We start from the raw sequence: 22,864 nt of genomic DNA on the forward strand, positions 1-22,864 counted from the left end.
TGTGGTAAGAAAAAAGCATTACGTAGTGAATTTCACAGCAACTGCATCAGCGCTGGATACCTGAGGTAATTTTATGTTAATTTTAAGACCTCCGCATTGAGCTTTTCTACTGTCATTTCAAGTGCGTGTGAAGACTGTCAATGGTTTATCGTTCATCAGGTGGGGAAAAATCGCAAAAAGTGATCTCAACGATATCCTTCGTTGTATCTTTATCGTTATAGTTATGGTGTGAACTCCGCTTTTGTCTTTTATATAAAACGATTTTCAACACTAAATTAGTTATAGTTTTTAACAGTGTAGCATGGCTTTAATTGTCTGGCTTTCAAAAAATGGTAAGTGCAAAATAAAATAAGAAAATGTGTGTCATTATAAAACAGAAGGCATGCTAAGTGATCAGACATAAAGATAATCTTTGGAATTGTTGGACATGGAAATACAAACAAACAACATAAGTTTTTTTTTTGGGGGGGGGGGGGTTATGAGAAGTGAATTTAAACATAAGTGCTGCACAGTAATGTATAATACTGTATATCAAACAGGACATATAACAAGAACAGATGGCTCAATTGATAGAGCATTATTTTAGCAGTGCAAAGGTTGTGAGTTTGGTTCCCAGGAAACAGCCATACTGATATAAAATATATAGATTGAATGCAGCATAAGTCACTTTGGATAAAACGTCTGCCAAATGTAAACATAAAATCAAACTACTGTATGTCCTTTTTTAATCCAGTTTATAGTAGTCGATTCAGGTTGTAGACAGTACAGACATACAAGCTCTCTGTCTGACATCATGACTCAGGCTGAACTGAGTAGTCAGCTGGAAATATTCATAACTTCTTGAAACTCCCAGCACTGTGGTAAATATTTTTTTAAACCTAAAGTGAAGAGACATGTTGCTGCTACTCTCTCTCTCTCCCTCACACACCCACCCACAGAGAGTTATGTCTGTGGCTCTATCCTCATGTGTCTGAACATACTCACATTGGTATTTCCCTCATTCAAAGCCACTTATTTAACATTGGGTTTAGTCAGCTTTTTGACATGCTGTTTAAAGAGTGTGACAATGAAAAGAATTGAATGCTGTCAACAAGTCTCCCATTTTCAGATGGATTACCACGTGTTGATCAGGGAGCACAACATCTTGGCCATTCCCATATGTTAAAATCTGTTGTTGATGGTGCAGGAGTTTCTAATAATCTGATTCATATTTTACTATTCTGTGATTATTGAGTTGTTTTCAAACATGCCAGTGGAAATGTACAATAAGAACTTACACAGTGTTGTCTCACTATTGACCTGAAAGAATGCAGGAGCAAAAAGGTGCCCATGTTGCTGCCTGAGCAAAAATGTTTTAATAAATTGCAGACTTTTTGCATATTTCTGTGAGTTGATATGTCTTGTACTATGTACCGTAGTGTTGTCATGATACCAAAATTTTAGTAGTTGAAACCATTCAAATTTCATAGTTATTTGTACCAATTTCCAGTGGCAGCTGGTGACTTCTTTTTGAGGGCGAAGCTCGTTACAACATGTATTTAGCCCGTCATGTGTGTTGCTTGTCATGTCAAAATATGTGTTCGTTGCGTCATGTGAACTATGATTATCATGCATCTTGTCAAAATACGGCCCTGCTGCACATGCGACTAAAGGGTTTATGATAAAAGAGACGCTCATGTTTGCCAGAAACTCTCTTAAATTCATGCGTAATCAGAGTTTAGTGTTAAGTTAGTGTCTGTCAAATATTTTTTAAACGTGAGCTGTAATTGACCCTTTCGACCTGTGTGCAGCAGGCACTTATTTTGACAAGACACATGATGGACATGGTTCACATGACGCAACAAACGCATATCAGGGTTTTCCTGCAGAAAATTTGTTAGTTAAGGTGGTAGGGTTGGGCGGGGCCATGGGAGTGGCAATCAAAGGGGCGGGGTGTAGCGTCATGGTAAAAATTTAAATATTTTGATTAGGGCTGCACGATATATCGAAAATGTATCGCCATCGCGATAACTGTGTAAGCGATATGCATATCGCAGGGAGCTGCGATAACTTGCATTTATTTTACGTGTCTATCATTTGTGTGTTGCATGCGTAGATCGTCCAAATTACACCGATCAGAAGGTGGTTCCTACACACTTACTTTACTTGGGCGGCTCTCTCAAGTATATTAACAACTGCCCACGTATATTTAGCATCAAATTTGGTCTTTTTTTGTCCGTGATAATGACATTATGTGTGCGAGCACGTCGTGTCTTTTCTGATGAGTTCGCTGTGCGTTCGCGTGCTTTCTGTTTCTCGATGAATTAGGTGCGACGCAAAGCTCAGTGTCACATTGTATCCTTCCATGTTCCTGAACTTGATCATAGTTGTATCCATTAGATGTCTTCACGGAAGGACACAAGTCTATATTTTGAAAGGTCAGTCGGGTCCGACTCGGTCCCATTTTAATTACTTCAGGACGGTACCGGGTCTGTTTAAACCCAAGTCGATCAGAGACGGCCGTGAAGAGTCAGCGCTAACGCACTATAGCGCATGTGCAGTCTCAAGCGTGCCTCCGGTTTCTATGGTGATGAAAACTTACTCTTGTTTATATAAAGTGACGGCCACGCGGTGCACTTTCTTTCTCCCATGTTTATAGTATTATTATCAATGAACCGTCTTTTTATATCTAAATGTTTGCTACAAAGATGGTAGCAAATAACCAATGTTAATGCCAAGCCCATATTGTACTGAACGAGCAGCTCAAACTGTCAAACATCACGTCATGCTGAATCTACATACTTTACATAGAGTATACTTTTGAATCTAAAATAATGACGGATTAAGCTCTTTTAATCTGCAACAGAGGAATAGAAAGAGAGGCACTTTTACTGCTTCTACACAAACCTATCAACTTTATAATCCATAGACCACCTGCATTGTCTATCATTATACATTTTATTGTATAAAGTTAGTCTTTCTACACCTCTCACAATGTTAATAAATCCCTTTAAAGGGGGTCATATTCACAAGTTCATTCAGCTTTGTTCATGTCAAAGAGAAAGGAAAGAGAGTTTGGAGTGGTTGGATTTATGAAATTAATATAAATATTCAATAAATCAAAGTACTGCGTTATGGTCACACATTACTAGTTTTTTGTCACATGTAATAGTTTAATTACATCTTAAGAATATGCATTACCTCTTTATTTCATTGCATATCTAAATGCCTAAATAAAAGCAAATAAAAAATTAATTTCTCTTAGTAAGACATATCGCAAGGCATATCGCCATCGCACCCACCAACAGAACTATCGCATATCGCATATTTTCTCATTATCGTGCAGCCCTAATTTTGATTAAAAACACTCAAATAAAACTTAATTTTGAAGAAACTATGACGGAAAATGAACACATACTAGATTATTAATGAATTAAATGTTTTTAACAGATACCTCTAACGGGAATAGCTGCGTGATGAAGTGAAACGAAAGGGTTAATAAACACAAATTGAAGCAGATGTTGTAGAACGTCTGTCGAACGATGATAGATAGCGTGAAGATTGTAAAAACTGATTATTTTCCACTATTAATTACATTATCTTAAAGGAGTGTAACTACTGTAGCATGTAAATAATGCACATAAATAAAGTGAGCAAGAGCGCTCAACAATTATATCGAATCAACAGGCACGTGCAAACTAGCTAGCAGGTTGCTCAAACAACAAAATCACCAGCTAACTTACTTTAAATTAGCAAGAACTGTAGACTAATAATATAACAGGCTTAAATAAACCCAAAACATAAGTCCACTTACAGTTCTCACGAACACCGGTTTAATCAACTGGCTGTCCTCCAGACATTGACGGACCACGTCTTTCTCTCATTTCGACCGTGTGGCGCGCGTGCCCACTCGCGGTGTGAAGCGCTTCGGCGCTATTCTCCGAGATGCACTTGATGGCCTTTGGTGCAGCGAAATTATATATATTTTTTGGACGACCTAGTTAAGGCAGTAGGGTTTGCCATCTTAGGCGGGCCGCCCGAACTGCAAAGTGCTGCAGGAAACCCTGCATATTTTGACATGACAAGCAACAGACCTGAAACTTCGAACACATATTTTTAAATTTGCGTCCCTTGGAAGATAAGTCACCGGTCGCTATCAAAGCAAAACACAAATGCTAATTGAACAACACACTCAAGCTGTGTAAAAGTCCCAAATTAGTCATGTTCTCCCATTTATTTTACTGACTTGATACTGAAGAACTGATACTTTTGACAAGTGCCATGTCACATGTATATTGATAGTCAGCTTTTTAGGCTTCTGTGTGGGGATAAGAGTGTTTTTTTAGGATTTGTGTTCTTACTGAGGAATGAGGTAAATTGTGACCTGCATTAGGTATAGTGGTGAGTGACGCCTCTATTCTGTTTCTTAACCCACACCTCATGCAAACATTGTGAAATTTTCTCATCATATTACGAATGACAAACTGGACACTCAGACACAATCTTACACCTGGTGACCGTTCCTATAGCAACTACACGGGTCCTGTCGTGACCCATGTCATCTCCTGATAGGGTCACCTGTTACCCCTCACCCGACACCCGAGATGTCCCTAGAGAGAGAGACACACAGTAGACAGAGAGCCCTTTGAGGTTGTGAAACATGTGCGTTTTAGCTCTTATTTCCTCTTACTATCATTCTTTGTCTAGCACGCTTTCACAGTGCTATTTAATCCTCCATTCTAGATTTGGCTTCATTAGCGGGTGAGATCAATCTCTTTAACTAAAGAGGACTGACTAAAGTTGATTTTAAAGTATTTGCGAGGACGTTATTCGTGATTTTATATTTTTTAAATGTTCATGCAAACAGCTTTATGACTCATTGTCTGTAACTTTAGACTGCAGTGTCCCTCTTAAGGCCTCCACCCTATTATTACTCTCATGTAATTGACTAAATGTGTTTCAGTTTTATATAAACACATTTTGGCTTGTTGAAGAGGTGAAATCAATTCCCATTTTTCCCCTCAAGTTTATATGATACAGTCACAACGAGTTTCACAAAGCTAAGTAGATGCAACAAACAGATTCTGGTGTATTCCCAAGTTGCTCATAGTGGAGATTTCTGTTTGTTGTAAGTTTAAAAAAAACAGCTGGTCTGAAGTTAATATTTGAGCTCATCACTTCAGAATGTGAAATTACTCTGAATAAAAATATTGACGACGCCAAACACAAAGAATAAATCATCTTTAATAAAGGATCAGTTCACCCAAAATGGAAATTAGACCATATTTTACTCGCTCTTAAGCCATCCTAAATATAACAGTCTGAATAAATAATATCCTGGCTCTTTTCATCTTTATAATGCCATTGGATAGTGCCCCATTTTTAAAGCTAATCTAATCTATACAGTTGTGTCTTCATCTCAGAATATCCGCATGAAACGGGACACTATCCAATTTCATTATAAAGAGGAATAGAGCCAGGGTATTATTTAAAGGGACATTTCACAAGACTTTTTTAAGATGTCAAATAAATCTTTGGTGTTCCCAGAGTACATATGTGAAGTTTAGCTTAAAATATCATTTAGATAAATTATTATAGCATGTTAAAATTGCCACTTTGTAGGTGTGAGCAAAAATGTGCCGTTTTGGGTGTGTCATTTAACATGCAAATTAGCTGATCTCTGTACTAAATGGCAGTGGCGTGGTTGGATAGTGCAAATTTAGGGGCGGTATTATCCCCTTCTGACATCACCAGGGGAGCCAAATTTCAATGACCTATTTTTTCACATGATTGTGGAGAATAGTTTACCAAAACTAAGTTACTGGGTTGATCTTATTCACATTTTCTAGGTTGATAAAAGCACTGGAGACCCAAGTATAGCAATTAAACATGGAAAAAGTCAAATTTTCATGGTATTTAATATAAATCTGACTGTGTTTGAAAGAAGCAAGTCATATAAACCTAGGATGGCTTGAGTTTGAGTAAAATATGGGCTTCCAAATTTTTCATTTTGAGGTGAACTATTCCTTTAATATTACTTTATATAGTGGGGCTGCTTAATATATTAAGAAATTTGAGTATATTTATTTAACATGTAACTAAGAGATTTGAATTAAAACAGATAGTATGTATGTACATCATGTCTGTTAATTTCTTTGTTATATGAAGATCATGTTTAATTCTCCGTTCTGTTGCTTGTGACAGTCAGGTGATGAGTGAACATGGAGGCTGGATCGGTGGTGCGTGCCGTGTTCGAGTTCCTGCCCAGCGTGTCAGAAGAACTTCCTCTGTTTACTGGTGATGTCATCGAAGTTCTTAGCGTTGTCGATGAATTCTGGCTGCTTGGTGTCAAAGATGGAGTCACGGGTAAAATCTTGCTCAAACTCACACACCTGTAATGTTCTTACTTTTATTTTACACTATTAATATCTTTTCTGCTGTTTTTCAGGCCAGTTTCCCAGCACTTTTGTGGAAGCTGTTACGATTCCCAGCACTAAGACAGGAGAGAATCTGTATGTGTGCATCAATGATTTTCATTCTGCAGAGCCTGGAAACTTACCCTTAAAGAGAGGTAGATACACCTCATGCTTAGTTATATAACATATTATATATGCATCATTGTCAATCGCTTTGTATTACAAAGCAAAAATCTTAAACGTTATTGCTGTTCAACCAGGTCATTGTCTTTTGAGAGCAACCACACCTCCCTCTCGGTTATAAATTATGCCATTTGTCTGGCACAAATAGTGTTGCATTATTATTACACATTCAAATAGCCTTTAGCAGTATATTTTTGAGCATGCTTGTGCTGTTACTAGCTTTGCATAATTGTTTAGTCAATCTGGGGCTAAAACAACACCAACACTGCATGCAAATAAACTGCACTATTGGCAAATCATCAGTCAGCGTTTTCTGCCCACACTGTTTTTTTTTTTAGCTTTAAGATTTATAGAGGGTCTATCTTGGCTATGGCAGAATCTAAAGTTAGTGAAAGATCAAAACTGGACTACATTTAATGTCATTCTAACATTTATATAAAATACTGTACGTTTATCAGTTCTAAAGGAAATCCTAGCGAGCAATAGCCGTCATTTCATTGTCTAGGTTAACTATAGACCCGAAATAGTCTGGCTGTGAGTAACCCACTTATAGCCATAATAACAATAACTTGCGAGATGTATGATCATGTAACAAAGATCATCATTGATTACAAAGCGTTTATTTATATTACTTAATTTATTTTTGGGCTATGATTAGATGAACATTAAATGCATAGTTCACCCCAAAATGAAAATCTGTCATCATTTACTCGTCCTTATGCTGTTTTAAACCTGTACGAGTTACTTTGTTGAACACGAAGATTTTAATAAATGATGGTAAGCACATAGTTGACGTTAACTTCCATAGTATTTGTTTTCCTACTATGGAAGTCAATACTTCAACTGTGTAGTTTAGTTACCATCATTTATTAAAATATCTTCATTTGTGTTCATCAGAATAAGGAAACTCAATCTCAATGTGTGGTTGAAAATACCATTTATAAGCACTGATCCCAGTTCACCACTAGATGTCACTGGTTTTGTTTTTATAATGAAGAGTAAAAACAATAGGTTTTTCAGAAATGTTGAACTATGTATTAATGTTTTTCTTTTGCCTCTTTTAGCTATGTATTGTTCTGACTTTTGTATTGTTGACTTGAAGAGCAATCTTTGTGTTTGGTGTTTTACACTGATTGTTTATGTTTTATATATGTTTAGATGGATGTATCAGTCAGAACTGTGCAGAAGTCTTGTGTGGAAAACATACACTTTCTTAGTTTTTTGTAAAAAGCTTAAGCTGCTGAATTTGTTTTCCGCTATCATGTTCAGCAAGGATCATAATTTATGAGTTTAACACAATAGGAGGCGGAGCATTCAGTGTGGAATGTGACCCCTGTGATCCCAATGAACATTTTGGCTACTATTGTTGTGTGTCTTATGTTTGCAGACCGAAACTGACCACGGTAATGACTTCAGTAGTGCAATGCAAACTAACTTGAGGTCAGAGGTCAGGGGAGAGCTTCACACAGCTCAAATGCTATTTGCAAGAACAACATAAAGAAAAAATTGTGTTTGTCTATTGCCCTGTGTGTGAACAAATATATTATCACAATTAAACACCTGCTAGATATATTTCTGTTTGCATTTAAAGGGACACTCCACTTTTTTTGAAAATATGCTTATTTTCCAGCTCCCCTAGAGTTAAACATTTGATTTTTACCGTTTTTGAATTCATTCAGCTGATCTCCGGGTCTGGCGCTACCACTTTTAGCATAGCTTAGCACAATCCATTGAATCTGATTAGACCAGGGATTCCCAAAGTGTGGTACGCGAGCTGCCACCAGGGGGTGCGCGAGAGGAAAAATGTAATGGCGGTCTGTTTCTAAAAGTGGGATTTTTCCATACAATAAATAATTAAAAAATGAACAGTAAACATTTCCTTTGTAATCGCTTTTAAATAAAAAACTATAATTTTTTAGTTTTTGATAGAAACGTAGAAGACAGCTGCTGTCTTTTTCTACGCACTGCTCTTCTGTTATGCACTGCAGCCGATATGTGTGCCAACTCGTTTCATTCATTCCATATATATTATAAATATGCTCAACTGGCTGAAATCAGGGAAACTTAACTGTCAAGTGTGGGACGTCTTATGATAAAGTTGTTAGTCACGAAGGAGAAGAGGGACCAAGAGAGAGAGACTTTTTTATGGCAAAAATATAAATAATGAAATGTGACGTGATATGGGCACGTCTAATGCACAGGATACGCGAGCAATGTGTTTTTATGCATGGTAAAGAGACCGCCAATGAATTATATAAAAAAATACATAAATACTTACAAAGACACTGTAGAGAACTTATTAAAAGCTTTCATTTAATTTTGTTTCAAACTTGAGCTATTATAATGAATCTGCAAACTATTATACACCTACTATTATACACTCATCTACGCTGAGCGAAGCTGCGTCTGGTCGTAGTTTCAGATGGTGCAACAGGCGTAAATATTTTTCACAATGTCGGACGTAGCTAAGCCCGCGTAGGACCCAACTTCTTAATGTCTGGCTGGTGCAACCGGCCCCTGGTTATTTGGGCATGATTAAAAAGTCTTTATGGCGAGAAAACAAAGCTTTTTTGCAGGGTTTTTTTTAAGTGGGGATTGGGGGTGCGCCAACCCGGTTGGGACATAGAAGGGGGTGCGCAGAAAAAAAGTTTGGGAACCCCTGGATTACACCATTAGCATCGCGCCTAAAAATAACCAAAGAGTTTCTATATTTTTCCTATTTAAAACTTGACTCTTCTGTAGTTACGTCGTGTACCAAGACCGACGGAAAATTAAATTTTCTAGGCAGATATGGCTAGGAACTATACTCTCACTCTGGCGTAATATTCAAGGACTTTGCTGCCGTAACATGGCTGCAGGAGGTGCAATGATATTACGTAGTGCCCAAAATAGTCCCCTGCTATTGAAAGATACTAAGGGGACTATTTTCGGCTGCTGCGTAATATTATTGCGCCTCATGTAGCCATGTTACATCAGCAAAGTCCTTGATTATTACGCCAGAATGAGAGTATAGTTCCTAGCCATATCTGCCTAGAAAATCACACATTTAATTTTCCGTCGGCCTTAGTACATGATGTAACCACAGAAGAGTCAAGTGTTAAATAAAAAAAAGTTATTTTTTTAGGCGCGATGCTAATGGTCTAATCAGATTTAATGGATTATGCTAAACTATGCTAAAAGTAGTAGCGTCAGACCCAGAGATCAGCTGAATGGATTCCAAAATGGTACAAATCAAATGTTTAACTCAGAAGTGGAGTGTCCCTTTAAGGTATTTAGCACATGTCTGTAATTATAACCGCTTACAAAACATGATTTACTGTAAATACAGCTCAGTTCTACAGTAAGACAAACAAAACTTACACATAATACAATCCCACCTAAATCCACAATCTAATCCATCTTAAACCCAATATAAATAATGTAAATATTTGGATTGGCACCTCTTTACTCTGCAAACAATTGTCTGAATGGTAAGCAGAACTGTAGCTCGTGCAATTGTGTTAATATGTTTGTTCATACTCCGATCTGAAGACAAAGTCTGTTATGCTGTTAGTGAATAGCATAAGAGTTATGTAAAGATCGACTAGTCATTCAGAAAACTCTTTGGCCAGCTAGACCATTAGTAAAATACTGTTTGTAGTTTTGCATATTTATACAGTAAAAATCTTTAGCTTTCATGGCATATGCTGGGAGGCCCTCCAGAATTTATTTGCAATAGTTATTGAAACAACTTTGTCTGTGCGATTAATTGCTAGTGTTCTTGTAAAGATTCATTTGTGAGGTCTTGAATTTTCTGACACCTATTAAGTGATCATCCTGCTTTCTTTGCCGTAGGTGATGTAGTTGCTGCTGAAGATGCGGTGGAAGCGGTATGGATGAGAGGACGAAATGCATGGGGCTCACGTGGACTGTTCCCCACGTCGTGTGTTAAAGAGCTGGCGCTCTCTGGTCAATCCAGGCAGCTTTCGGAGCGCAGTGCGGCTGCCCAGGCCTCCGAGCTCCCCCCGCATGCCCTCGGTCAAGCTCGTGCTCTCATGAGTCTCCACGCGCAGCTAGACGAGGAACTGGACTTTCGTGAGGGTGATGTCATCACCATCATAGGCCTGCCTGAGTCTGGCTGGTTTCAGGGTGAGCTTGACGGAAGGACAGGGATTTTCCCTGAGGGCTTTGTGGAGCTGTTCGGGCCCCTGCGCTCGCCACAGGAGGAGCCCGAACCTCAGATCCTCGAACAGTATTCGGCTTACAGCACGGAGGAAGAGGTGAGGGACGAGGAGGAGAGAGATGAGGAAAGTCCAGTGGAGACACAACAGCAGGTTGAAGAGGAAGAGGAGGAGGTAGAAGAGGGAGCAGTCTATGGTGTAGCGCTTTATGAATTTCGGGCAATTGAGCCCGGCGAGCTGGACTTTGATGTTGGGGATAGGATACGTATCTTGGCCACACAGGAAGATGGTTGGTTGGAGGGGCAAATACATGGCAGGAGAGGAGTTTTCCCTCATCGATTTGTCAAGATGGAGGGGCAGCTGCCGGTTGCACCACAACCGGAGACTTTAGTTAGGGAAATTTGTGAGCCTGAGAGGCATGAGGAGGAAGTGTGTTACACTCCAGATTATATCTCGACTCCACAGGATTACATAATACCAGAATATGGGCAGGATTGGGCTACTCAAGAAGACCACACAGTGTGGGACCTGGATTACTTTGAGCGCAGGGAGGAAGAAAGAAAAGAGGAAGATGTTCAATACTCGCTCTCCAATATAAATTCTCAAGAGTCAAAAACAATGCAAAATCAATCACAAATTCTAAGGAAAGAGAGACCCCCACCTCCTAACACACAACCCCACAAAGCGAGTAGCTCGGCCCAAACCAGGACCAGCAAAGGCAGTCACACTCGCCCCCAGTTGCCTCCTAGACCCAGTCTGCAAGCCCTCAGCAACAGACAGTACAGCACCAGTTCCCACACCGGCTTACGAGAAACTCCACGAGCACCACCCACTAAAACCTCACCCAATTCCACCTGGACAAGAAACAAAGGCCACTATGCCTCTCATGACAGCAGGCTTCCCTTCAGCAGTAAAATTTCGACTCGATCTGGTGCGAAGAATAGGCAGAAGGTGACCCGGCACGCAAGCGTCAGTGATGCAGACCTTATATCTAATGGTCGCAGGGACTGTGATGCATGGTTGCAGGGATCGAGCTCCAATGGATTACCTACATCTCAGACGACTGGGGCTGTGAATCTGTCAGCAGGTGATCTTGAAACCAAGCTCTCCCAGCAGCTGATCGAGTTCGAAAACAGTTTACCGGGTCGAGGGAACGGAGCGACAGAACAGAGCCGATGGGAGGAGCTCAGCGCCGGATGGGGCAACAAAGTGTCCCGCCACTACTCCATTATGGACTACAGCAGTGAGAATGACATCATTCGTGGCTCCTCCCATTCCCCAGTCGACCACCTGTTCCTCCACACTCCCTCCCCAGCTGGCTCCGCCCCCTCCTCTCTGGAGAGGAGAAAATCCCTACGCCCACCTCCTCCTCGACCACGGGTCCTAAGGCCACCAGCTCCTGCAAATTCACAGTGTCCACTTACCATTGCTCCTCAGCCTTACAAACCGGCACGGCCGGCACCACGCCCACCTCCTCCATGCCCCCGCCCACCTCATCCCGCATCCAACCCCTTCTACCATATGCCAGAAGAGGATGAGGTAGTTGAGGAGGTGGAGGATGCAGAGGATGCTCTGGAGAAAGAGATGGAGAGAGAAAAGGAGCAGTACAGGTTGCTTCTGAGGCTGGAGGAGGTGGAGAGAGACATTGATATTTACTCTCACACAGCTCAGGAGCTTCAGGTCATGCTGGAAGAGGAGCAGGATGAGACCTCGAGACAACAAGCACTAGAAAATCTGGAGTTCTGCACGTATACCATAGAAACACTGACTCTGGAACAGCAGCAACTACAAGGTAAGAGTCCAATTTCGCTATTCAGTCTCAGTTTAGCATATTTTGATTTAATGTAGGCATTAATCAAAATGTGACCCTGGACCACAAAACCAGTCATAAGGGTACATTTTTGGAGTTTTAATGAAAGTTTAAATTTATACATCATCTTAAAGTTAAATAAATAAGCTTTCCATTGATGTATGGTTTGGTAGGATTAGATGATATTTGACTGAAAATATTTGAAAATTTGAGGGTGCAAAAAATCGTAATATTGAGAAAATCACCTGTAAAGTTGTCCAAAGGAAATCACTCACAAAAATGAAAAGCGGGGTGCATGATTTTTGGAAAACAGTTTGGAAAAAGAGACTCGGGCCGAGTACCGAAACACACTTGTAGCTAATCAGCAGTAAGGGGTGTGTCTACTAACCGACATCGTTGGCTGGGTTGCGTAAGTCTGGGCGGGTCTATCAAAAGAAGGTCCAGATTCTATTGGGGTAGGGGTGTGTTTGTTTAGGTGATTGTCAATGTCAACATTGGCTTTCAGAGATCATGCACCCCGCCTTTAAAGCGTAACTAAACCCCTGGTCAGAGCCTGACTCCACCCACTGGCAATATTTGAAAAATGCAAGAAAAGTGGGCAGATCCCAACTGAGATAGAGGAGACGAACTAAGTGTGGTGAGATCGTAACAAGGGCGTGGTGTGCTTGAACCTGCTTGCGTCACGAGGCATTTTTTGGACCGAACATCCAATAGGAAATTTCAACCGCAGTAGCCACCGTTCAACCTGAAGAGGGCAGCACTCAGAAAAACATCAAAAAACTTACTAAAATCAATGAACAGCACTAATAAAGCCCCATTCTTAGAGATCATAAAAAAAGTTGGTTTAGGGTTTAGTTACTCTTTAAGTTTTAATATAATTATGGTAGAAATGTACAAAATATATTCATGGAACATGACCTTTACATAATATCCTAATGATTTTATTTTTATATCAAAATAAAAATCGATCATTTTGAACTATACAATGCATTGTTGGCTATTGCGATGTAAAACTTTTTCTTTATACAACCAGTATGTATTATTTAATTAGCGTGTCCTGTAAGTTTTTATTTACATTTTTTACAGTATAATAAATCAATTATAACACAATAAAACTAAATATCCATTATGAACAATAATCATATTAAAATGATAATTACTTGTTTTTTTGTTATGTAATGGTTTTATTATAATTCTCTTGTATTTATGCAATGTTCACAAACACAAATGAAAGCTTTCACATCACTGGCAAAAATGCTCAAACTGGCTCCTTGACCAAATATACTGTATATAAAAGGTAAAACAAGCAAGGAAGACACACCACAGCTTCAAAAACTAGAAATTAGTCTGCTCTCTGTGCTCAAAACCTTACCTATTTGCAACCATAAATTGTTCCAGTTTTTTTTATTTAATTAGGGATGCACTGATGTATCAACCTATATTCATATCGGCAGATAAAAGCATTTCCCCACTATCAAACAATTTATTTTTTAACAGCCGATTATTAGGGCAGATTATATCCTGGCTTGAAGCAAAACTATCGATATCAGTAAATACACTGAAAAAAATTATTCATTCAATTTACTCAGTTTTTTAAGGTAAGTGGTTGCAATCAATTTATTAAAGCTACATTTAAGCAAAAGTTTTTTATTTTATTTTCCTATTTTTTGTTTGTTTGTTTAAATGTAGCTTAAAGGACAAGTTCGGTATTTTACACTAAAAGCCCTGTTTTCAGATTGTTTATGATGAAATAGAACAGGTTTTGACTGAAATTTGGACATATGATGCTGGCCCGAGAATTTTCGGGTGTTTGTTTCATCACCCCTCACCTCTACAATGGGTGTATTGGTGCACTGGAACAATCCTTCCTAAAATCCATTAATCTTTCATTAACAAAGACGTGAAACTCACCGAGTGGTCAGGGGTGTTCACTGATATGCTCTCACAAAAATCACTGCAAAAGAAGCTTTCCAACAGGTTTTATCGTAGTTTTTGTCCAACTCCATGGACTTGTATTAGTTGTGCTGTGAGGTACGGTATTAATCCGCGCTGGGAACGTTGTTTGTATTCTTGCAATTGGCAAAGGTGGATTATCGCCACCCACTGGGCTGGAGTGTCTATTATTCAAGCTCTCAACGGAAGAATATACGGGTGTGAGGCGTTTGGAAAAATAGGTCTACAAGTTTACAACGAATGCTAAAACACCTGTTGGAAAGCATCTTTTGCAGCGATTTTTGTGTGAGCATATCAGTGAACACCCCTGACCACTCGGTGAGTTTCACGTCTTTGTAAACGAAAGTTTAATGCATTTTAGGAAGGATTGTTCCAGTGCACCTATGCAACCATTGTAGAGGTGGGAGGAGATACAACAAACATCCGAAAATTCTCGGGCCAGCATCATATGTCCAAATTTCAGTCAAAACCCGTTCTATTTCATCATAAACAATCTGAAAACAGGGCTTTAAATACCAAACTTGTTCTTTAAATAAATTAATTGAAACCACTTACCTTAAAAGAATTTAATAAATTGAATGAATCTGTTTTTTTTTCAGTATCATTCTAAGTAATCTGTATTGGTGCACATCGGTGCGTCCCTACCTTTAATATGTTACATTATTTTTGAAATTAATGTTGCCATAAGCCAAGTTAATAAGTCTATTACTGTATTTGCTGGTCACATGATCTGATAGAACTAACCGTTCCAGCTCATATCTTTTCTAGAAAACTACCAATGAGTGTGTTCAGCCATGCAAAGATTTCATTTCAATACCTGGATACCTGGATTTGCATAACACCGTTCTTGCGTGTGGCAGTGATTTTTAAAGCGTAAAAAATACCCACATCCATAACAGTCAGCTGTTTCAGGTCCAATGTATAATGCAGGTGTTCATGCTGAATGCTTTTGATATGTTGTTGAAACCATAAGAATACAGTAGTGGGTGTGTTTGTACACACAGCTTTTATGTTGAATTTCTCTATACAATGTGAGTCAACGTGACTTTTTTTCCTGTGAAATCTATCAATAGCAACATGTATAAGCCATTCTGCCGACAGCTTCTCAAAGGTGATGTACGTTATAAGTAATTCCTATCCAGGAATGCTGACTCAGTTAGTCTCTCAACACTGTTGTGTTATATTCAAAGGTCTCTCATAGACGCTTTCTGATTGACCTTCACACCTTGCCAAGGTATAGATAATGTGTGGATGAATGCTGTGTTAACACAGTATTGGCTGTTGAATATTGAATTTTCCATTTAAAAACGGTGGCAGAAACATAGATATTATTTTTATATATGTCAGTGAAGTAGATATGTAATTATGATTTTAAAACCTTTGGAAAAGCATTACCATTGTTTTACTATATTATATGTGTGGAATGCTGGACCTTTCCCATGTACATATGAAATACATTCTGAACCTATAGTGAGAGGAGGGCCTCTCTTCTCCATACCTCTCTCTGTATCTCTTTACCCTCGTAAATCCTGTCTCAGTCTTGCTTTAGTCCTATGGGAATGTGTTGGGAAATAATATTTTGTGGAGATTATGGGCACAAGTGGATTTAAAGCTCATCTCTGGAGCTCTCTGCTCCAGCCAGTGGTGCGTCTCACAGCTCTTTTCAGCCATGTTCTTAGAACCAGGACAACTCAACTAACAGGTGAGACATAAAGGATATTGAAAATGTGAGATAGATTGGGAGTATAGAAAGACCTCAGATGCAAAACGCTATTTCTGAATGGCCTGATGGTGGGATTAAGCAGATTTGAAGCGAAAGTATTTGAAGAGTTTGGTTCCAAAACGCAATAAATCCATTTTGACAAATTTCGGTAAAAACGTGTTTTCTATACAAAGAAAGTGACAAGATGAAAACCACTATTTTCTGTTACAAACTTTCACATAGCATCTTTAGGTTATAAAAACATAAAAAATTCAAATCCATAACTTGATTTTCAGAGATTTATTATAAAAACGAATTCTTTTTTCCACAAAATGCAATAAATCTATGACAGTTTTTTATTTCAAAATGCTATAAATCTATTAAATCAACGTATAAATGTGTATTCATCTTTACCATTTTAAATTTATTTAGTTGACTAGTGGTATACAATGATTAAAAAATAAACATTAATGGCATTAACCAAAACCCTTACTTTGTTATATTAAGAACACATTGCTGCGGTTATAGTTGACGTCGTCTCTTTACATTTTTGACAGCGATCAGCTGTAAAATGTTTTGGTCCCGCTCGATTTTCGTTGACTTTGAGTATAATAATGTAAAGTTTTTCATAAGATCCTCTGGGGTCAATGTTTTAGCATGAGAAGCTTGATGCTGTCGGGAGAAGCACCCGAGTGCCTCTCGCGGAAATTATTAGATGTTGATGGCTTACGTTTCTTTCCCGTCACAGAAAACCATCACATGTTTATCAATGCAATTAAAGTATTATTTTGTTTTGTTTGTTGATCACGAAGTACAAAGTAGTAGGGCTGTCACTTTTGTGAAAAAATCATTTTCGATTTTTAATATATAAGTGTTCATTGAATCGATTGTAAAATCGATTTTCCATATCTAAAAAGACGTTTCCATTTTCAATGCCAAATAACGGACAAACGTAAAGAGAGCGCTGGAAACGCACAAGTCAGCAATATTTCTTATTTTTTGTCATTAAGCTTCGTGCAGAATAACAAACAGCAACAGTAGTGCAACATTCTCGAAAAAAATATGCAGAGTGGACTGATGCCATAACATAAATAAAAAACATTACTGCAGGCTTCAAACCGGCTGCATTTATGATTTAGGCAATTCAAAAATTATTTTAAATAATGATTCAATCCATTTCAAACAATTGTTCAAAAACAAAACTTTAAATAGACTTACTTGAAGTTGAGAACAGGCTGTGTGTTTTTTTATTAAATGTAACAGACACTTAGGCGGCACTAGGCAGGCATAATGAAATGCGCAAAAAGGCTAGGGCCATTACAAATTATTGGTCAGGAAAACAAGTTGATCATGAACATTTTCGGGGTCCAGAGCGTTTTTTATTCATGTCCATCTGTTGAGAAGACGCGCTCCGACCGCACTGATGTCCCAGGGAAACTCGGGTACTTCGTTGCCAGCTGCGCAAGGTGGGGATATGTCGTACTGTCAATCTTCCACCACAAAAGCGGTTCGCTGTCAGCTGGCAATGGTGGCTCATGTAAGGTCTGTTTCGTTGCTCTCTCGTGTTGCGCAGGTTCATTGACGTTGTCCTCCATTTTCTTTGAAAAACACTAGATGCAGGGATTGAAAGCGTGAAACTATAGGTGCGTAAAATTGCTGGTATTTTCTGTCTAGCTTTCGCAACGCCTACTGCACTTTCGGAATTCTTCATTTTATTTTTCTGCTTGTTTGTGAGTTTCATTACGTCTATATTTTTAATTGTTTAATTCTTTAAAAATTAATAGTGTACATATTTGGTAAAATCGATTACCTATTTTCGTTTTCGAAACTTTTTTTCGTTGGTCCGATCGATTGTGCAATCGATTTTCGAACGAAAAGTGACAGCCCTACAAAGTAGATGAGGAAAACTAGGACTCCGTGTACTCAGCGCGCCGCCATTGTTTGTTTACATTGCATGACTAGAGGGCTGTAATTTCAGGAATGGATTTATTGCGTTCTGTAAAAAAGGAGGAGTGGCGTTTATCGCATTTTGGGAAAAAAGGGAGAAAAGATGACAGAATAACACGGCGGATATTGGATTTTGCGTAAAATTAAGAATTTACTTTTAACTACTGACCTGATATAATACTGATTTTGGCAGTAACTCATTTTTTTCAAAAATGGCGTTTATCGCGTTTTGGAACCAAACTCTTAATTTGATGAACGTATAATGCTGGCTGAGAGCATTCGGTTAGTAGTAGTACCATTATCTTATTTTTGACCGATGTTGCATTTAGTGGCTTTTGCATCTGAGCTCCTCATATGCTTTCTGGCGTAGTTTAGGTATACACTACCGGTCAAAAGTTTTGAACGCTCACTTGTTCTTTATTTATATTTTTCCACATTAGAATAATAATTAACTCATGCAAACTGTGGCATAACACAAATGTAACTTGGGAATTGTGTTGTGATTAAAAGCATCCAAAATAAATCAAAACATTTTTATTTTCTATCATCTGAAGTGCAGTCACCCTTTTTGCCTAGAAATTGCAAAACCGTACTCGTGTCATTTTATCAAGAAGCTTCTTGAAGTTCCACCTTTCTATCTTTCGGGGAGGAACAATGAATTTTTAAAGGAAAACACCACAGTTTTTCAATATTTTAGTATGTTCTTACCTCAGCTTAGGTGAATTAATACATACCTATCTTTTTTTAATGTGTGCACTTAATCTTTGTACAGCGCATTGTGAATGTGTTAGCATTTAGCCTAGCCCCATTCATTCCATAGGATCCAAACATGGAAGAATTTGCAAGCCACACAAACACTTCCATGTTTTCCCTATTTAAAGACTGTTACATGAGTAGTTACACGAGTAAGTATGGTGGTACAAAATAAAACGTGGCAATAAAAAAAAGAACTATATTGTATGGTGGAAGAGCACTTTTGCAGCACTTCGACCTCAGCGCCGATAACATCATCACTTCTGACTACTCCCTCCTCGCTCAAAATTCTGTTAATATTGCTGCGCCCGAGGTCGAAGTGTTGCAAACTAAGTGCTCTTCCTCCATACAATATAGTTATTTTTTTATTTTTACATTTGTTTTTTTTTTTTGTATTGCAACGTTTTATTTTATTTTGATAAATAATTACGGTTGTTTACACGGATACTACGATTAATTGCACAGCCCTTGTGTGTTGGTATATCCATGGTATAATGCTTCGCTTCATGTGTTTATGTTCAGGGCATGTGACATGCATATCACAAACATTGTTTGCACATGGCTGGGTACACATGTTGTTGTAAGTGTAGCATACTTTCTACTTTCAGAATAAGGGACAAGAAGGAATTTCCTTATGCTTGTATCTTTTCAGAGCCGGACAGTAACGGAGTACATTTACTTGAGTACAGTACTTAAGTACAATTTTGAGGGATCTGTACTTTACTCGAGTATTAATTTTGGGGAGTACTCATGACTTTACTCAAGTACATTTGAGAGGCAAATATTGTACTCTTTACTCCACTACATTTCTATCCATAACCGTGAGTACCCGTTACTTCTTCAAAAAAAAGGAAAAAAGAAAAATCTCAGAAACCCTCGATTTGTTGTTTCCCTTTTCTCAAACGTGATTGGATTGTGCAGGCGCCACTGATTGGGACAGCCTATCAGCTATCACCTTCAGCTTTCCGCCAAAGTCCCAAAAGTCAGATTTAGATGAGAGAAGAAACCATGGACGAAACAATGGATGAAGACACAGCAGGTCCATCGTGGGAATGTGACAACCCGTGGCTCCACCTCGCCAGACTATTTTAATTTTCTAAACAAGTTAATGATAGTTTTTGCTTTAAGTGTTTGCTGTGTTTACCAAAACAAAACTTCATCACCGCTTACAAAAATTCATCCCCTTGAGGGCGGCAGGGATCACTGGTGATCACGGATTATTGTTGTTCAAAATTCATTACTCTTCAAAACATCACACTCGTATTGATCTGGACAAACTCAGCATCACAAGACAGGTTTAAGACTCCAGCATCAACATTTGACCACTGTTTGTGATTAAACTGGTTTGCAGTGACATTCATTTCTTAATTTATGCCAGGAGTGCAAAATAATTAATCTGTAACGTTTGTTATTTTGAATAGAAATCATCAATCTTAAAACATTAATTCTCATCTTCTCCGGTTTATTTGTATTCAAATACATAAAATATACAGAATTCGCCAGGGCTATTAGTACAATGGTGCGCATATTTGGAGAAATAATGATTTATTATGACATGTTAGTAAAATATTTAGTCTTACAGAATAAGATTTCTATTCATTTCCACTGAATTATGCGATCTGAAGAGCTCAAAGAGCGAACGGACAATCATCTCACGTGATTCAATGTGCACTGTTGGCAGTAGTAATGCAAAATTTAAAAATGTACTCTTGTACTCTTGATACTCAAGTACTTTTAAAAACAAGTACTTTTTACTTTTACTTGAGTAGACATCTGACTGCAGTACTTTTACTTGTACTTGAGTAAAATTTAGCAAGGGGTAACTGTACTCTTACTCAAGTAATGAAGCTGTGTACTCTGTCCGCCTCTGTATCTTTTATGTATTTAATAAAAGGCCATTAAGCAAAGAAGTTTCATCATTGGTTCATTAGAAGTGATTATCGGGCACAGTGATCTGTGTCGGTTTTGGAGTGCTGCCCAAGTTATCCTAAACACCAGCAGTCTGTTTTCTGTGATTTAATACAGTGACTTTGAGCTACAGTAGATAAAAGCTTTTGTATACTATATAAGTAAAGTTAGAATATGATAATAAATTGTTGGATGATCCTATCTAGGTTAATTAGTCGTGGTTATAGTAGCAGCATTTCCTGATGTGTTTGACTTTATCCATTTAAGGGAGGTGAGTGTGTGTTTCCACGTTTATCATAACTGGGTGTGTTTTCCATCGGGGAGGGTAGAAACAATGGTTATTTATTGTTATAGTGCAGGGAGTCGGGCAGAAGCATATCAGCTATGAAGCCGTTTTGCAGCACAGCGGTTTTGTAAAGAAGGGCGGGGACAAGTTTCTTATGTCATTTTTGTAAGAATGCAAAAAAATAATACAGTGTTCGTATTTGAGACAGTATCTGATGGAAAGAAAGAAAGAAAGAAAAAGAGAAAGGAAAGCCAAAGAAACAAAGTTTTATCAGATCCACAAGTTGTCATATTTCCCATGTATCTCCCCATGATCTGGTAACAAATCCTCCCACAGATGTGGAATCTGATTGCAAAAAAGTTGTTATTTTGGTTCAGACCCATTTATATTTGTATCTGTCCCATTCTTGCTTTCCACTGTCCAATCAACAACCATCAGTCTAATTGCGAACTGTTTGGGTGCTCATAAAAAGCATCAAGAGCTCATTTGTGTACTGGATCTAATCTCCAGCTCCCAGCCTTTCTGTGTCCGTCTCATGCACGAAAGCCTATTGAGGTTAAAAGAAGGCTTTTTAAAGAGCTGCGTGATCCCATCGCCTGCTGGAAAGGTTGTGGGAGTTTGAATGTAGGGCTGTTTTAATAACAGAGATGAGAGTAGTGGCATTCAAGATTCGTATTCTCACCTCGGTCACAGGAATGCATCTAGATGTTTCATGAATGTAATTACTTTTTGGAGTCCTGTTGTGCTGTTTGATGGGTTGGTCTAATCAAAATGTATGAAACACTTTGAGGGACATTGATTGGCTTATTTCAATGTCTTAATCTAAATGTGTTTCAGTGTTCTAAATTAGATTTTTTAAGAACCGAACAGTGCTTTAATCTTCCCAAGGACCTAATTTGAAATATCCTAAAACATTCAACAGATTCTATGTGGCCAATTTTGGATTAAAAAGTATGAAAGCCACCAGGTGTGTACAATGTTTGAAACCATATTCAATTTTTAGTTTCAAAGGTTTGTACTTGTGTAAACAAAGTAAAGTAACTCCTGCGCCTTCCATTACAAAACAGGAATGTCGCCTCTAATGTCCCTGAAGTGAAAAAAGAGTTTCGGTCTACTCTGTGTAAAGTAAAGTGAGATCTTAAACACTGATTTTCAAAATACCAGTTCATAATGAAAGCGAGTCTGGTGCACGAAATCTCACATTCTCAAATTTAGCATGTGCTATATCTTGCATTTTAATCCTATAAGTACTTGTAGCAAAATACCTTTCAAGTTTTTATTTCCCATGTTTATCACATTTTCACAGCAAATTCCCAGTGCTGCATTTAGTAGGAAATCATAGTCCCGTGTACTCTTTTTTCTTTTATTGTCGAGGGGAGTGATATACTATACTAAAGCTCCTGAATAGCAGTTTTTTCTTGTCATGAAAAGATGTGAAACCAGTGGCAGTCATTAACAATGGTTCATTGTGAAGTATGCAGGCACTCAACAGTGCAAAGTGCTCTGCGCAGTAATCGGCCTGCTTCCAAATTTCCCAGGTCATCTTGTTGAAACATGAAAGAAGCAAATTATTAGATCATGGGAACATTTCTACTTTGGATATCAACCGAGCATGCCTATATATGTTTACAAGCTGTTAAACATGTTTTGAAATGCGTATGAGGAGCAAGTTCGAGCAGATGAATACTTAATCCTGTTTTTGAAAGAAAATATAATCTGTCAGTCATGCAAATTCGCCTGCTATATATGCATTTTTTAAAATGAAGA

The 22,864-nt window shown here is 38.3% G+C and overlaps 1 protein-coding gene across 4 annotated transcripts in view; it reads left to right on the forward strand.

Annotated features, from left to right (window-relative positions):
* dnmbp (dynamin binding protein) overlaps positions 1-22,864 on the forward strand; it is an 80,523-nt gene that overhangs the window by 14,969 nt on the left and 42,690 nt on the right. For all 4 annotated transcript variants that reach the window (XM_055176474.2, XM_055176475.2, XM_055176473.2 and 1 more), the window contains 3 exons: positions 6,184-6,345; positions 6,428-6,550; positions 10,413-12,530. In XM_055176474.2, coding sequence (XP_055032449.2) covers positions 6,201-6,345; positions 6,428-6,550; positions 10,413-12,530 — 2,386 coding nt within the window. In that variant the 5' untranslated portion in view covers positions 6,184-6,200. The remainder of the gene's footprint in view (positions 1-6,183; positions 6,346-6,427; positions 6,551-10,412; positions 12,531-22,864) is intronic.

The sequence above is a fragment of the Misgurnus anguillicaudatus genome, chromosome 4 (assembly GCF_027580225.2).
Source record: "Misgurnus anguillicaudatus chromosome 4, ASM2758022v2, whole genome shotgun sequence".
NCBI lineage: Eukaryota > Metazoa > Chordata > Actinopteri > Cypriniformes > Cobitidae > Misgurnus > Misgurnus anguillicaudatus.